This window comes from Ornithorhynchus anatinus, chromosome 10, assembly GCF_004115215.2.
Source record: "Ornithorhynchus anatinus isolate Pmale09 chromosome 10, mOrnAna1.pri.v4, whole genome shotgun sequence".
Lineage (NCBI taxonomy): Eukaryota > Metazoa > Chordata > Mammalia > Monotremata > Ornithorhynchidae > Ornithorhynchus > Ornithorhynchus anatinus.
This window is the reverse complement of record NC_041737.1, coordinates 7,316,701-7,332,995: the sequence shown is the minus strand read 5'-3', so window position 1 is coordinate 7,332,995 and position 16,295 is coordinate 7,316,701. Positions and strand designations below refer to the sequence as shown.

The 16,295-nt window shown below is 47.0% G+C and overlaps 1 protein-coding gene across 4 annotated transcripts in view; it reads right to left on the bottom strand.

Annotated features, from left to right (window-relative positions):
• The window catches only part of SLC4A4 (solute carrier family 4 member 4), a 259,357-nt gene that overhangs the window by 29,696 nt on the left and 213,366 nt on the right, over positions 1 to 16,295 (bottom strand). For all 4 annotated transcript variants that reach the window (XM_029073646.2, XM_029073647.2, XM_003430899.5 and 1 more), the window contains 5 exons: positions 12,926 to 13,117; positions 6,555 to 6,668; positions 5,343 to 5,504; positions 1,871 to 2,049; positions 737 to 809 (listed from right to left, as the gene is read on the bottom strand). In XM_029073646.2, coding sequence (XP_028929479.1) covers positions 737 to 809; positions 1,871 to 2,049; positions 5,343 to 5,504; positions 6,555 to 6,668; positions 12,926 to 13,117 — 720 coding nt within the window. The remainder of the gene's footprint in view (positions 1 to 736; positions 810 to 1,870; positions 2,050 to 5,342; positions 5,505 to 6,554; positions 6,669 to 12,925; positions 13,118 to 16,295) is intronic.

The window sequence follows — 16,295 nt, the reverse complement described above, 5'->3', positions numbered from 1 at the left end:
TCAGGGAAGGCCTCTTGGAGGAGGTGTGCCCATAATGACACCACCAAATTCATAATCCATCTCACATCAGGCTTGCATTTTCATCCCTTTGGCAGCTCCCTAATTCTAGGTCAGTGGTTCTCTTAGCTCGCTTTGCTTAGTCGTCGGTCTTCTTAGTCAGTGACGGTGGAAACTCGGTCAACAGGCCTTGTGTACGGAGAGAATAAAGCCGGGGTTGGTTCCTCCTGATCGCACACCTCCCACACGCCATTGCCGGACCTCGGTCTATTTCCCAGGAGTTGGACGGTTGTCAGGCATTAGGATTTAACGAAATGGGAGTGGAGTTTGGGGTGTGGTGGGGAAGGGGAGGTGGAGGGAGGAAAGGGAGGGCAGAAAGGTGGAAGCAGGGAGATTGGGAGACAGAGAAGGGGGAAAGAGGGGAAAAGATGCAGGGAGGGAAGGAAAAGGAGGAGGTGGTCATAAAAGGGGAAGAAAGCAGGTGAGGGAAAGAAGAAAAGGGATGGAGAGATAAGGAGGCTATATTCTGTCTAGTCTCATGACCTGTGATGAGAAGAGAGTCTCTCCTGAGCCTTGCAGATGGTGTCTCAAAATCCATCTATGTGGTCTTGCTGCTGATGGGCCAGATTCAGTGAGAGGAGGAGGAGGAGGGGGAAGTGGAGGAGAAAGTGAAGGAGGAGGAGGAAGAGGAGGAGAAAGGGGAGGTGGAGGGAGGAAGGAGATGATCTGATATATTTACCTTGAGGATGGGAGCCATAAAAACCGACAGACCAGTCAGAATGAACACAAGGGTTCCAGTGACTCTCTGCTCCCTGAAACCAAATCAAAATATTACCAATCCACCTCCCTGCTTTCGCATCGATTGTTCTCTCTGTTCAACTCCAGAAAAGACTCTGAACTTCCAAAACCAACAAACCTAAAAGAGTCCAATTGTTTAAAAAACTGACGGGAGGTTATTAATACCTCAAGCACGATGTGCCAGATCAACACAGCTAACATAAAGAAAATAAAAAGGCTAATGCAGGACTTGGGATTGTCGACAAGGCAGTGAAATTCTCTTTGGGGCACCGGTTGATTTGTCAGAGAGGAACAGACTCACCATTTGCTCTTGGTTATTACCAGCCTCTCTGGAGTTAGAGCACTCAACACAGTGCTTGGCCACAGGAAGCACTCAGTAAATACCACCGATAATCTTTCCTGATACCTTACTCTACTCACGCAAGAGCCGGTTATTATATTATCAACATGCGGATTAGTAAACAGCACAGGGAGAAAGAAGCCCTTGGACTATTAAAGGGCACTGATAGTCTACCGTATTCTTCTCCTCTCCACCAGCATCCTGTTTTTAAGATCTTTGCTCCCATTTAATCCAGGGGAAATACCTCTGGCTCCAGGGGGTATTTAGCTCACCATTCAAACTAACGCACTGCCACTAGCAGAATTGCATAAACACCCCTTTAGGTCACGGTTTGATTTCAATGCTGAAGGTCAGATTTCTTAGTGGTACTGTTCCAGATGGAAAATGTCGAGGTGGGAATAAACAGACATTTTCTAAATAGATGCTTAAGAGGAGTTGAGGTGCTTTATACCAGAGGTTCCAAGTCAAAAGGAAAATGGCCCAGGCCTACTTCGTCTGAATAGGTGTCAGAGGAAAGGTCAGGGTCCTGACCTATGGGGACAAAGGAGCTGCCTGTGCTGTTGGCTCTTCATAGTAAGCTGGTGTATTAGAACGAGAATTTGAAGAATGAACCGTTTTTCCCCAATTTCTGCCCTATATGGTCCGAATGTCTTCTACCCCTGAGACATAGAACATATTCCCTGAGACCTGAATCCCCGATTAGACTAGGATGGCGTTGGCTGGCTTTAAGCGTACCTTACTCCCAAGAACTTAGGCTGTTCTCCCGGGGCTGAAGTCTCGGTCTCCATCTTGAGGCTGTCGATGTGAGCTATGGAAATGACGGTCGCTGCCACGTACCAAGGGAGGGCCATGAAAGAGCAGATAATCATGAGGATGGCCACCCAAAATAGATCCAGATGATACCCTGCACCTTTCTGTGGAAAAAGATGACAGAGCCAAAGTGAAACACAGAAATCGGCCTCTAGGGATAGAACCCACGTTAATTCTATTCATTCATTCATTCATTCAATAGTATTTATTGAGCGCTTACTCTGTGCAGAGCACTGTACTAAGCGCTTGGGATGAATAAGTCGGCAACAGATAGAGACGGTCCCTGCCGTTTGACGGGCTTACGGTCTAATCGGGGGAGACGGACGGACGAGAACAATGGCAATAAACAGCGTCGAGGGGAAGAACATCTCGTAAAAACCGATGGCAACTAAATAGAATCGAGGCGATGTACAATTCATTAACAAAATAAATAGGGTAACGAAAATATATACAGTCGAGCGGACGGGTACGGTGCCGTGGGGATGGGAAGGGAGAGGTGGAGGAGCAGAGGGAAAAGGGGAAAATGAGGCTTTAGCTGCGGAGAGGTAAAGGGGGGATGGCAGAGGGAGTAGAGGGGGAAGAGGAGCTCAGTCTGGGAACGCCTCTTGGAGGAGGTGATTTTTAAGTAGGGTTTTGAAGAGGGAAAGAGAATCAGTTTGGCGGAGGTGAGGAGGGAGGGCGTTCCGGGACCGCGGGAGGACGTGACCCGGGGGTCGACGGCGGGATGGGCGAGACCGAGGGAGGGCGAGGAGGTGGGCGGCGGAGGAGCGGAGCGTGCGGGGTGGGCGGTGGAAAGAGAGAAGGGAGGAGAGGTAGGAAGGGGCGAGGTGACGGAGAGCCTCGAAGCCTAGAGTGAGGAGTTTTTGTTTGGAGCGGAGGTCGATAGGCGACCACCGGAGTTGTTTAAGAAGGGGAGTGACATGCCCAGATCGTTTCTGCGGGAAGATGAGCCGGGCAACGGAGTGAAGAATAGACCGGAGCGGGGCGAGAGAGGAGGAAGGGAGGTCAGAGAGAAGGCTGACACAGTAGTCTAGCCGGGATATAACGAGAGCCCGTAACAGTAAGGTTAATCAATCATTCATATTTATTGAATGCTTCTAGGCAGAGGGAACTGTAAAACTCCAAATCGAGACCCTTTTTTCTTTTCTTTTTTTTTTTTATGGTATTTGTTACGTGCTTACTATGTGCTTACAGTGTTTACAGGCCTGGGAGTTAGAGGGTCATGAATTCTAATTCTGGCTCCACCCCATATCTGTTGTTTGACCTTGGGCAAGTCATTTTACTTCTCTGGGCTTCAGTTCGCTCATCTATAAAAGGGGGATTGAGACTGTGAGCCCCATGTGGGACAGGGACTGCGTCCAACCCGATTTGTTTTTATCCACTCCAGCACTTAGTACAGTTAAGTGCTTAACATAGTGAGTGCTTAACAGATGCCTTTATTATCATTATTATTATTATGTGCCAGGCACATAACCCCTGACTCCTAGGCCCACACTCTATCCTCTAGCCCACACTGGATCTCAATACAGGACAATATCTCTGCTGAAAGGGAGCCAGTGGTTTGGAGGGCATCTAGCCACCAATGAGGGAGGGTATCACTAGGGATCTGAATCTAATGTTTTCCTAATGTCTCCCTCATAAGCACCTATTCAGTAGTCTCTCCCATGGTTTCTCAGACTCTCAGTGGTTTCTTGCTCTCCTAAGGCCTCTCTGAGGATGAGGCCAAAGTGACTTCACTCTCCAAGAGTTTGGCATTCCGCCATCAAGATGGTTAGGATGCCAGTTTGCCCGGCTTTGGCTTAATCGCTAGGAAACTTTGGGACACATCCAGTGACGGTCAGTCCTGGCAACAGGAACACCTTTCGGGTCTTGGGATCAGGCAATCATTCTGTCAATTAGGCGCTGCTTCTTAGATCTCGTCTGCATCCAAGATGTCACGGCCAAAGAATTCTTCCAATCTCCTTCATCTTACCAACTCCATTGTATTGTACTCGCCCAAATGATTAGTACGGTGCTCTGCACACAGTAAGCACTCAATACTAGTGATGGATGGATTGATTGATGTATTCAAGGACATTTACTGACTGGGAGTGCACACCATATAATACACTGCTGGCTTCCTTTCTTGCTGAAGAAATATTTTTCAATGATGATATAATATTATTATGGTGGTTATGTTTCTCGACTTTGTTTAGGAAGGACTCATATGCTTTGCATCCCTTCAGAGCTTGGGAAAATAGAACCAGCCCATTTTCACAGTGGGAAGAATTCATGGCAATAGGGAGATGGGATGGGATGTGGCTTTTTAAATGTCAGAGTTGGGTTTTTAACAGAGGCCACGTCTCTGTTATTTGGGGGATTCTGTTTCAGAGAAGCAGAAGGTCACTCTCCTTTCACCAAGATGCCAAAATTTCCACCCTGGATCACATTCATGCCTCAGTCATTCTTATTTTCATTATCATCATGATTATTAAGAACAAGGATTGTAATAATAATGATATTTATTCAGCTCTCACAATAGGCCAAGCACAGTGCTAAAGTGCTAGGGCAGTTGCAAGATAATCAGGCCCCACATGGGGCTCGCAGTCTAAGTAGGAGGGAGAACAGGTATTTAATCCCCATTTTGCAGTTAAGGGAACTGAGGTACAGAGAAGTTAAGTGACTTCCCCAAGGTCACACAGCAGATGAGTGGCGGAGCTGAGATTAGAATCCAGGCTCTCTGACTCCCTGGCCTGGGTTCTTCCCATTAGGCCACATTTTTACAGGGACATTTCCAAATTTTGTTGTTTGGATGGAGAGGGAAGTGTGACACTTAAGGGACAACTGCAAAAATAATGAATAGCTTACACGAGAGATGAAAGCACAAGTTTGTTTAATCATTGCATCTGTTCTGTGTCTTTGGAATTACGGGTACCTGTGAACCTCAAAACTTCATCCCATCAGTAGCATCATCTTCAAATGTGAATGTGCAACTACCCAATACGGTTACCTTCCAGAATATATGCCCAGTCTTCAAATTTGACCATTTACAGAGGTCTATCTAGGTGTATCCTGTAAATTCACTACATTTGAAGTACCTGACATCAAGGGGTCTCTACTGACATTCTCCCCAGTTACCTTTGTTGTCTTGAGCTAGGGATTAATTGATGAAATACCACCCCTTTGAGCCCAAGAATAGAACAGTCGCATATACAAAATTAAGAAACTCTCTTCATAGAGTCCAATGTACTTTATGTTAATCGATTGACTGACGCAACGGTTCTCGGACTGCAACCCAAACCACACGAGCACACGAAGAAACGACCCTTGGGCGGCTCAGACATCTGATTCAAAGCAGACCAGTAAAAGGTTCCTGCAAGGGTCAAACCCTCCCCCCAGTAACGGAGAGGAACCTCACCTTGAGCTTGTGTTCTTTCCTGTTGACGATGACGGCTGTGATCTGCTGGTCCATGAAGATCAGAATGGTCACCAGCAGGGCCGGGATCGCCGCGGCGAGATACACCCACCAAGGATTCCCTCCAAAAGGGGCCACGAACCAACCTCGGTTTGGACTCGTCGGCTTGAAGGAGGAGAGAAAAGAAACCTTTCGGAACAGGGGCGGCGGGATCGGGCTTGCCGACGTTGATGTGAATCAGCTAGGGAGACAAGTCTTAGACCTGACTTTGCTACCTGCTCAAGGGTTGTAACGATATCTGTCTCCCCTTCTAGACTGTAAGTTTGCTGAGGGCAGGGAATGTGCCTTTTTATTGTAATATCGTATTCTCCCGAGTGTTTAGTACAGTGCTCGACCCCCGGTAAGTACTCAATAAAAACAAGTGAATGAAAAACAGTCAAATGAATGGTTGTAACAATCACCTTGAAATTGGATTCCGTGAGGAACATCTTCTGGCCATTTTTATGAAGATACTACAACTGGTAGCCCAAAAGGTGTTCATCTTATTCATGTATTCATATTTACTGCTCACTTATTGTTTGTAGAGCACTATATTAAGTGCTTGGGAGAGTACAATAGAACAATAAATGGACGCATTCCCCGCCCCAAACGAGCTTAAAGTCTGGCAGGGGGTGGGGGAGGGAAGACGATCATATAAATAAATTACATTATGAAAAGGAGCCAAGCTCTGGCCATCATATACTCCATATGGTACTCCCACAGACTGCCCACAATCTGCACACAATACACACGTGCACATGTAATTTACGCATCCTGCACACACCCCGTAACGTGCTGTGCGTGTAGTACGGACATGATGCCCACGTGCTGCCCACGTACTACACATACTGCACGTGTGCTGCACCCATTCGGCACATGTACTGGCCACATACTATATATGTACTATGCACAGGCTGCACACAAGTGGCACACGTGCTACACACGTGTTGCCCATATACAGCATGCTTCCTGCACATGGGCTGCACACGGGCTGTAGGTTGGTGGAGTTGACCCAGTTCATTCCCCCAACTGAAACCAAATCTCCTTTCTTGCCAAACAAAAGATGAAAGGGGAGGACGATGGGCTAATCCAGGTGAGCTCCCCGGTGGAAGCAGCAGCTAAGATGGAAAGAGTAAAGAGAGCAAAGAGCCAATATCTGCTCGGGGTTTCACCTACCTTGAACTCACTCGGCACAATCAGTTTTGGAGTGTCCACTCCCACCAGGGCATCTATGCCACAGAAGATGAAGATGGACAGGATGATAGCAAAGTCACTGATCAGCTTCCGGGCCTGATAGAGAGACAAGAGGAACCGTTTCTCTGTTAGCCCCAGGCCCGCTCCCTTTATTTGTTTCCATCTGCTTCCTGCTCGGCTTCAAAGGGAATTTGGGGGTTCGCTTCTTTCGCAAGTATAAAGTTACGACTTCCGGGTGTAAAGGACACGAAGTCACCCTGTGGTGAGGGGGTTTTTCAAGTGAGTGTTCCAATCACATTATGATCCGACCAGGAAAGAAACTGATTGTCCAAAGGGAGGGAAAAAAGGGAGGAAACCGGTAGGTGTTCTCGTAGGATTATGCCTATGGAAATGCGTATACTTTTCCTTATATAATAATGATAATTGTTAAGCACTATGTGCCAAGCACTGTTCTAAGCACTGGGGTAGATACATGGTAATCAGGTTGTCCCACGTGCAGCTCACAGTCTTCATCCCCATTTTCCAGATGAGGTAAATGAGGCAGAGAAGTGACTTGTCCAAAGTCACACAGCTGATAGGTGGCGGAGCGGAATTAGAACCCATGACCTCTGACTCCCAAGCCCGGGTTCTTTCCAATAAGCCATGCTGCTTCTTACATTACTTCAGTGAACTAATAGTCAGCTGTGACCAGACAAATGAATTCAGAAATGCGACCTGGGATCCAACGATCGAGATTGGGTAAAGAAAAAGATACTTTCATGGTAACTCATTAGCAAACCATCTGAAGCAAAATCCTGTTGAAGCAGTATAATTTCCTGCCCCAATCTATCGATTCATCCATCAGTCAATCATATTTATTAAACGCTTACTTCGTCGAACGCTTACTGTGTGCACAGCATTATACTAAGCACTTGGGGGAGTACAATATAACGGAGCTGGCAGACACGTTCCCTGACCACGATGAGTCCAGAGGGGGAGACGGAAATTAATTAAAAATAAATAAATTACGGATATGTACGTAAGTGCTGTGGTATCTTCTGGACACTTAGTGTGTGCAGAACTGTGTTTGGAGAATACAATAGAATTGAACAGGAGAGAATACAATAGAATTGAACAGGATTCCTACCCTCCAGGAGGGTTCAGTCTAGTGGGAGAAGCAGCAGTAAAATAAATTACAGATAGGAAGCAACTGATCGTGTTTATGGAGCACTTACTGTGTATAGAGCAATCAATCAAGGTCATTGATTGAGTGCTTACCATGTGCAGAGCACTGTACGAAGCGCTCGGGAGAGTACTATGCAACAGAGTTGGCAGACATGTTCCCTACCCTTAAGGCACTTACAGTCTAGAGGAGGAGACAGGCATTAAATATAAATAAATAAATTATGGATATGCATAAAAGTGCTGCGGGGCCGAGGATGGGGTGAATATCAAATGCTCACAGGGTACAGATCCAAGGGCACTGAGGTCACAGAAAAGAGGGGAAGTCGGGGGAGAGAGGGCTTAATCGGGGAAGGCCTCTTGGAGGAGATGTGACCTTAGTAATGCTTTGAAGAAGGGGAGAGTGATGGTCTGGCGGATTTAGAGAGGGGGAGGGAATACCGGGCCAGAGGGAAGATGTGGGAAAGGGGTCGACAGTGAGACAGATGAAACTGAGACACAGTGAGCAAGCGGGTGTTAGAGGAGTGAAGTGTGCAGGCTGGGATGTAGTAGGAGATTACTTTCTACTAAAATAGGCTGGGAGTCCAGAGCACTCTACTAAGCACTCGAGAGAGTACAACAGAGCTGGTAAATATGTCCCCTGTCCACAAGGAGCTTACAATCTAGAGAGGGAGATAGGCATTGAAGTAAAAAATGGATAGGTGTCTAAGTGCTGTGGGGCTGAGGTTAGGGTGAATATCAAGTGCTTTAAGATGCAAGTACGTAATAGACTATCAAGAGTTGTACTTCTGTGCGCTTAGGTGGCTAGGAAGGGCTGAAGTGGAAGACGGGGGGGGGGGGGGGGGGGGAGATTGGATGGGGAGATAGAGAGTAAACAGAATTAAATAAAAAGGAAGCGGTCACCAAAAGGTACAACCAATCAGTCAGTCAATCAACTAATAGTATTCACTGAGCACTTTGTGCAGAGAACTGTGCGCTAAACTCTTAGGAGAGTATTTATGGAATTAGGAGACCCATTTCCTGCCCACAGGGAGCTTACGATCTAGTGGATATTGTGTAAGATAATGTTTTTCACCAGCTTCTTACCCCTGGATGTGAAGGTTCAAATGGGGAGGCTCTGCCTAAGGAAGACAGTTGTAAATTGAAAAAAAATAGGCCTCTTCTCAACCCACTTAAAATGCATGAGAACGACGGGTGCTGGGAGGGAAAAATACATTCCTCATTGAAGAAGCAATTCCCCAATTCTGTAGCAATCCGATTCAAATTTAACCTCTATCTATAACCGAGAGGTTTAATACAGCTTCGGAAATCACTCCGGGACACTCATTAGTGTATCTTTTTGTATCAGAAGATGTCACTGCTAATGGGGTGATTACCTGTGCAATCAAAAACCAACACTAAGAAGTTACAGGAAATGAAGAAGTTTAGTCATCAAAGTGCTCGCCCAGGAAATGGTTCTGCCAAACTAAGGTTCAGCTCATCAGTGGGGTGTCATTATCTAAGCAACAAATAATTCCCAATATCCCTTCTTTCTCTCAGATTATGTCTGTCCAACTTTAACTCTCACTTTGTGGTTAGGCCAAGGTCGCACAGCAGAGAAGTGGTAGAGATGGGATTAGAATCCAGGTCCTAATGACGCTCAAGCCCTCACTCTATCCGCTAGGTCACACTGCTTCTCAGCTTCTGCTCTGCCATGTGACCTTGGGCAAGTCAGGGAACTTCTCTGTGCGTCAGTTTCCTCATCTGCAAAATGGGGATTCTGTCTGTTCTCCTTCCTACTTAGACACGAGTGCCATATAGGATAAGGACTGTGTCAGTCCTAATTAACTTGTACCTTCCCCTGTGCTCAGTACAGGGCTTGGCACACTGTAAGCACTTAAATGCCATTATCATCATCAACAATTATTAAGAGAAGCAGCATGGCCTAGTGGATAGAGCACAGGCCCAGGAGTCAGAAGCTCCTGACTCTGGTCTGGGCTCTAGTCCCGGCTCTGCCACTTGTTGGCTGTGTGACCTTGGGCAAGTCATTTTGCTTCTCTGTACCTGACTTACCTCATCTGTAAAATGGAGATTAAGAGCGTGAGCCCCATGTGGGACAGGGACTGTGTCCAACCTGAAGCAGCGTGGCTCAGTGGAAAGAGCAAGGACTTAGGAGCCAGAGGTCATGGGTTCTAATCCCGGCTCTGCCACCTGTCAGCTGGGTGACTTTGGGCAAGTCACTTGATTTCTCAGTGCCTCAGTTCCCTCATCTGTAAAATGGGGATGAAGACTGTGAGCCTCAAGTGGGACAAACCGATTACCCTGTATCTACCCCAGCGCTTAGAACAGTGCTCAGCACATAGCACTTAACAAATACCAACATTATTATTATTATTGTTAACTACCCCAGTGCTTAGAAAAGGGTTTGGCACATAGCGGTTAATAAATACCATAATTATTATTAGTAGTGTCATTATTATTATTATTTCTCATATCTGGCATGGACTAGAAGCAGGGGAGTCCTTCTTGGAAGAACCAGTTCCCACCCCATCTCCTGCTGCTCCTGTGGAATCAGGAGCCTCAGATGGGCCGGGATTCACATTAATACCTGGGAACATTCATCCAAACCAAACTCTGATTTTCAGAGGCCCTACCCTTCCTCGAGGCTGGAAATACAATCCATTAGCCTCTGTCAGGGCCCAGAACAGTCTCATTAGTCAGAGGTGGCCAATCTCAGCCACCAGTTCTCAGATAGCAAACAAAAATGGCTCCATGACAGTCAGACGCTGGGTGGTCTGAGCTGCGGAGAGAGGAGGTCGGGAAACCCAGTTGGTTTGATTTCCGAATGAGTGCTGCAAGTCCCGTTCCCATTGTTATTCCATAGAGCTGTCTATTTTATCCTGAAGAACGGGGAGGGAAGAAAAAGGAAGGGAAACACATGTTCTTATTCTCTGCCGAATTAACTGGAAACTATCTCAGGACTAGTATTAATCAGAAATGGGTCAAATGATGAAACGGGGATCTTTAATGATAATGTTGGTATCTGTTAAGCGCTTACTAAGTGCAGAGCACTGTTCTAAGTGCTGCGGTAGATACAGGGTAATTAGGTTGTCCCATGTGAGACTCACAGTCTGAATCCCCATTTTACAGATGAGGGCACTGAGGCCCAGAGAAGTGAAGTGACTCGCCCACAGTCACACAGCTGACGAGTGGAGGAGCCGGGATTCGAACCCATGACTTCTGACGCCCAAGCCCGGGCTCTCTCCACTGAGCCTAGCTGCTTCTCTTTATGGGAACAAGAAAGGCAAGGGTGGAAGGGAATGGAAAGGCAGCAAATATAATTGCTATCAATCAAGGGTATTTATTGAGCACTTACTGTGCGCAGAGCACTGTACTAAGCGCTCGGGAGAGGACAAGGCAAAAGAGTTGGTAGACATGTTCCCTGCCCACAATGAGCTATACTTCCATGGCAAAATAAGCACCCTAAATTATCTTTTTTAAACACACACCTCGCTCGTTCCCAGGAGACAACGGAAGACTGATGATTAAAATGGCTACCATTAGAGACAGCATCTTGGCCTAGTGGAAAGAGCAAGGGCCTGGGAGTCAGAGGACCTAGGTTCTAATCCCGTCCTTTGCAACTTGACTGCTGTGTGACCTTGGGCAAGTCACTTTTCCGTGCCTCAGATTCTTCAACGGCAACACGGGGATTCGTTGTCTGTTCTCCCTCCTACTTAGACCGTGAGCCCTGATGTGGACAGAGACCGGATCCAACGTGATAATCTTATATCCCTGTGCTTGGCACGCAGTAAGTACTTGACAAGCACTATTATTATTACTTATTATTATTACAGCCACAGTGAGAAGTGGTTCATCTCCTATGAAAGGTGAATTTGGTCCCCTCTGCGGTGCAGAGCACCCATGAGCATCCCCGTTACCAAGCTCGCAGCTGCTGCTACCGATTCCGCCGCTAAATCAGCTGCGTCCGAGAAGCGGCCTGGCTTAGAGTAGCAGCGTGGCTCAGTGGAAAGAGCCCGGGCTTGGGAGTCAGAGGCCATGGGTTCGAATCCCGGCTCCGCCACCCGGCAGCTGTGTGACTGTGGGCAAGTCGCTTCACTTCTCTGGGCCTCAGTTCCCTCATCTGTAAAATGGGGATGAAGACTGTGAGCCCCACGTGGGACAACCTGATTCCCCTGTGTCTACCCCAGCGCTTAGAACAGTGCTCTGCACATAGTAAGCGCTTAACAAATACCAACGTTAATGGGAAAAACAAAGGGGATTGGGAATTAAGAGATCCAGCTTCTAGAACCAGCTCCATCTCCAGCCCGCTGTGGGAACTTGGGCCGATGATTTAATTTCTCCGGGACTTGTTTTCCTCACCTGAAAAATCAGGATTAAACCTTACTCTCCCGCCCCCTTAGACTGTGGGCCTGGTGTGGGACAGGGAAGGGGTTCGACCTGTTTATCTTGGATCTACCCCGGTGCTTGGCACATAGTAAATACTTAACCATTTCCATTGTTATTAAGTATTCCCAAGGTCACACAGCAGACAAATGGAGGAGCCTGGGTTCTAATCCCGGCCCCACCGCTTGCCCAGTGTGTAACCTTCCGCCAGTCACTTAACTTCTCTGGGCCTCAGCTTCCTTAACCGCAAAATGGGGATTCAATATTTGTTCTCCTTCCTTCTTAAGTCGTGATCCCTGTATCCGGCCTGATTGACACAGCTTAGTGGACAGAGCACAGGCCTGGGAGTCAGAAGGTCATGGGTTCTAATCCCGGCTCCTCCACTTGTCTGCTGTGTGAACTTGGGCAAGTCGGTTAACTTCTCTGGGCCTCGGTTACCTCAACTGTAAAACGGGGATTAAGACTGTGAGCCCCACGTGGGACAGGGACTGTGTCCAACCTGATTAGCTTGTATCTAGCCCGGTACAGTACCGTGCCTAGCTCATAATAAGCTCGTAACAAATACTACAATTATTATTATTAGCATTACCCCAGTGCTTAGAACACTGCTTGGCACCTCGTAAGTGCTTAACAAATATCATTAATTAATAACAAAGCTTCTCACCGTAACTCCTCCAGCCTTCTTCAGGGAAGCTCACCCCGTCTTCCCGTCTCTCGACGGTTATAGACAAACCCCTCACAGGGAATGAATGTCGGATGAGAACAGGCCCAGACCACAAGGAAATGGTCTCGGGTGCCAAGGTTCTTACCGTGGTCGGAAAGTAGCGGCTGGTTTTGAATTTCTTCAGGGCCATGGAACACGTGTATGTGCCGAGGAAGAGGATAAAGGACATGAGTGTGATGTCGGGCACGAAGTCGCAGTTTCTGCCCACGAGTTCTCCGCCGTATTTCAAGCACTCCTTCTTGGACAAGGATGCCCAGTCGATGGTGCTATTGTGGTACTGCAGAAAAAAAACAAAAACGAGTGTCGAGGAAAGAAAATATTAAGTAAAACTCCTACACGTAGTTTCAATGGAGTTCCCTGTAGTCAGGGAATACGGCTACTAAGCCTGTTGTATTGTACTCTCCCAAAATCTTAGTACAGTGCTCTGTACGTGATAAGCGCTCAATAAGCTTACTCCGGAAGCTTACTTCGAATAATAATAATAATAACGTTAATATTTGTTAAGCGCTTACTATGTGCAGAGCACTGTTCTAAGCGCTGGGGGAGACACAGGGGAATCAGGTTGTCCCACGTGGGGCTCACAGTCTTCATCCCCATTTTACAGATGAGGTAACTGAGGCACAGAGAAGTTAAGTGACTTGCCCACAGTCACACAGCTGAAAACAGCGTGACCCAGCGGTTACAACAGAGGGCTGGGACTCAGAAGGATCTGGGTTCTAGTCCCGCCTCTGCCGCTGGCCTACTGTGTGACCACGGGCGAGTCACTTAACTTCTCTGTGCCTCCGTTACCTCATCGTAAAATGAGAATTACGACTGGGCGTCCCATGTGGGACTTGGACTTTGTCCAACCTGATTACCTTGTATCTTCCCCAGCACTCAGAACAGTCCCTGGCACAAAGTAAGCGCTTAACAAATACCACAGAAAAATATGATTGATTGATTGATTGGTCTGAAGGAACACAGCCTAGTGTCAAGAGCGAAGAACCGGCCGTCGACCTAGGTTCTAATCCCAGCTCCTCCAGTTGCCGGCTGTGTGGCTGACTGTGGGCAAGTCACTTTACTTCTCCATGCCTCAGTTTCCTTTTCTATTTAAGGTGATTAAATACCCATTCTCCCTCCCCTTTCAACTAAGACCCCCAGATAGAACAGGGACTTTATCTGATCTGATTGCACTATATCTATCCCAGCACTTAACACAGTGCCTAGCACAGAGTAAGAGCATACCCACTGCCACAGTTAACTATCTCTAACCATATGACTGGAGGTTAGGTGGATTAAGGTTATTTATTGAGTGGTATTTATTGAGCACTTCCTATGTTCAGAGGAATTGTTCTAAGTGCTTGGGAGAGCACAACACAACAGAATTAGCAGACATGTTCCCTGCCCAGCCCTTCCCTGCCCAGTCTAGAGGGGAAGACAAGATTAATACATATAAGTAATTTACAATTAATAATTTTAAACTACGCATATAAGGGATATGGTGTTGAGGGCGGGGCTATTTTTTGACCGTTTACTCTGGTTAGAGTACTGTAGTAAATTCTTGGGAGAGAACAGTGCAACATAGTTGCAAATGGTAGAACAGCACAATCACTCCCTTATCAACCTTTGCTTCTGACAGGTGATTAATCTTGCTTTGCTCTGGCTGGGATTGCCATATCTGAATGTTTGAAACAGAATCCACTAGACGAGATGCGGCATTTTGGGTGGGAAGGTGCAGTTTAGGAATTGAAGAAAATGATTTTTATGCCATCAGCAGAATACTGGCATAATTTCACCCCTACAGAACTCGATTTATCGGAAGCCCAGCTTGGTGAGAGTTCACAGGACAGTCCCTAAAGCTCAGGTCGGCTGAGGTTTCTGCTGGTGGCCCAGCTGATGAAAGAAGGTCTTTTACAAAATGCAGGTGCCCGGGTTTCCTTGCCCCACCTGAAGTCACTCTCCGGTGAGCTGGACCACTGATCATGGCCATTATTTTTGTCAGCACTTTGGTCCAGTGGATGGTAAAAGGGCAGGATCAAGTGACTTGTGGAAATCAGCAACAATTTGGTGGGTTCAAACAGAGGTAACCCGCCTAGATATATTTATTCAGTTGTATTTTTTGAGCATCTACTGTGTGCAGAGCAGTGTATGAACCGCTTGGGAGAGTACAATACGACAATGAACACATTGCCTGCCCACGGTGAGCTTACAGAGGGTGCATTCCCACCCAAGCAGTCAATTCTTACCTCAAAAACACTTATTTTTCTTCTGAATTATCCAGGTAATCATTTTAACTCTCCTCCTCCCTTCATCCAGGTAGACACAACCAACGTGAAGTATAAAGCAGGGACAGTTTGTCGACCACTCAAATTCTTTATGAATGGTGAAAACCTAAGAGCACCTGAAATTTCTAGAATGCTATTCTCCTATGACGCTCTTAGAGAAACAGTATGGTCCAGTTGATATAGCACGGGGCTGACAGGCAGAATGACCTCGGTTCTAATCCAGCTCCATCACTTGTCTGCTGTGTGACCTTGAGTCACTTCACTTCTCTGGGCTTCAGTCCCCTCATCTGGAAAATGGGGATTAAGACAGTGAGCCCAGTGTGGGACAGGGACCGTCTCCAACTTGATTAGCTTGTAATAATAATACTAATAATAATGTTGGTATTTGTTAAGCGCTTACTATGTGCAGAGCACTGTTCTAAGCGCTGGGGTAGATACAGGGTAATCAGGTGGTCCCACGTGAGGCTCACAGTCTTCATCCCCATTTTACAGATCAGGAAACTGGGGCACAGAGAAGTTAAGTGACTTGCCTACAGTCACACAGCCGACAAGCGGCAGAGCCGGGAGTCGAACCCATGACCTCTGACTCCGAAGCCCGGGCTCTTTCCACTGAGCCACACTGCTTCCCGCGGCGTATCTATCGCAGTGCTTAGCACAGAGCCTGGCACATAGTAAGCGCTTAACGAATACCATAAAAAAAATGCTCAGGGGGTTCTTTCAGTAGCCCCACCTGGTGAGGTTGTTACATTGTTATTCAGGAAGGACCTTTTGGGCACTTTTATCTGAATTCCCAGATCCGCTTTCCAGGTTTTGCGTGTTTTCCATTATGAAGCGTGTTGTGTGTTATCTGCCAGATCAGAATCTCCCTCTCAGGTTTATACTTCTCACAAGGGAAGAGAATGTTGTTGGAAGGGAATGTTCTTCACAGTTCCCCCAGAAAGGAGCCCCGATTGGTAATATGAAGTTGGAAACTTCACTCTCAGATTGTTCTGAATCTCCTGGCATCTCACTTTGCTGCTCTCTTCCTCCAATCCAGCCTGCACACTTTGCTTCTCTAATGTCAACCCACTCGCTGCGCCTCAGTCTAGTCTATCTCACCACCAACCTCTCACCCGCACCCTGTTTGTGGCCTGGAACTCCCTCCCTCCTCATATCCTGTGTGACTCTGGGCAAGTCACTTCACTTCTTTGT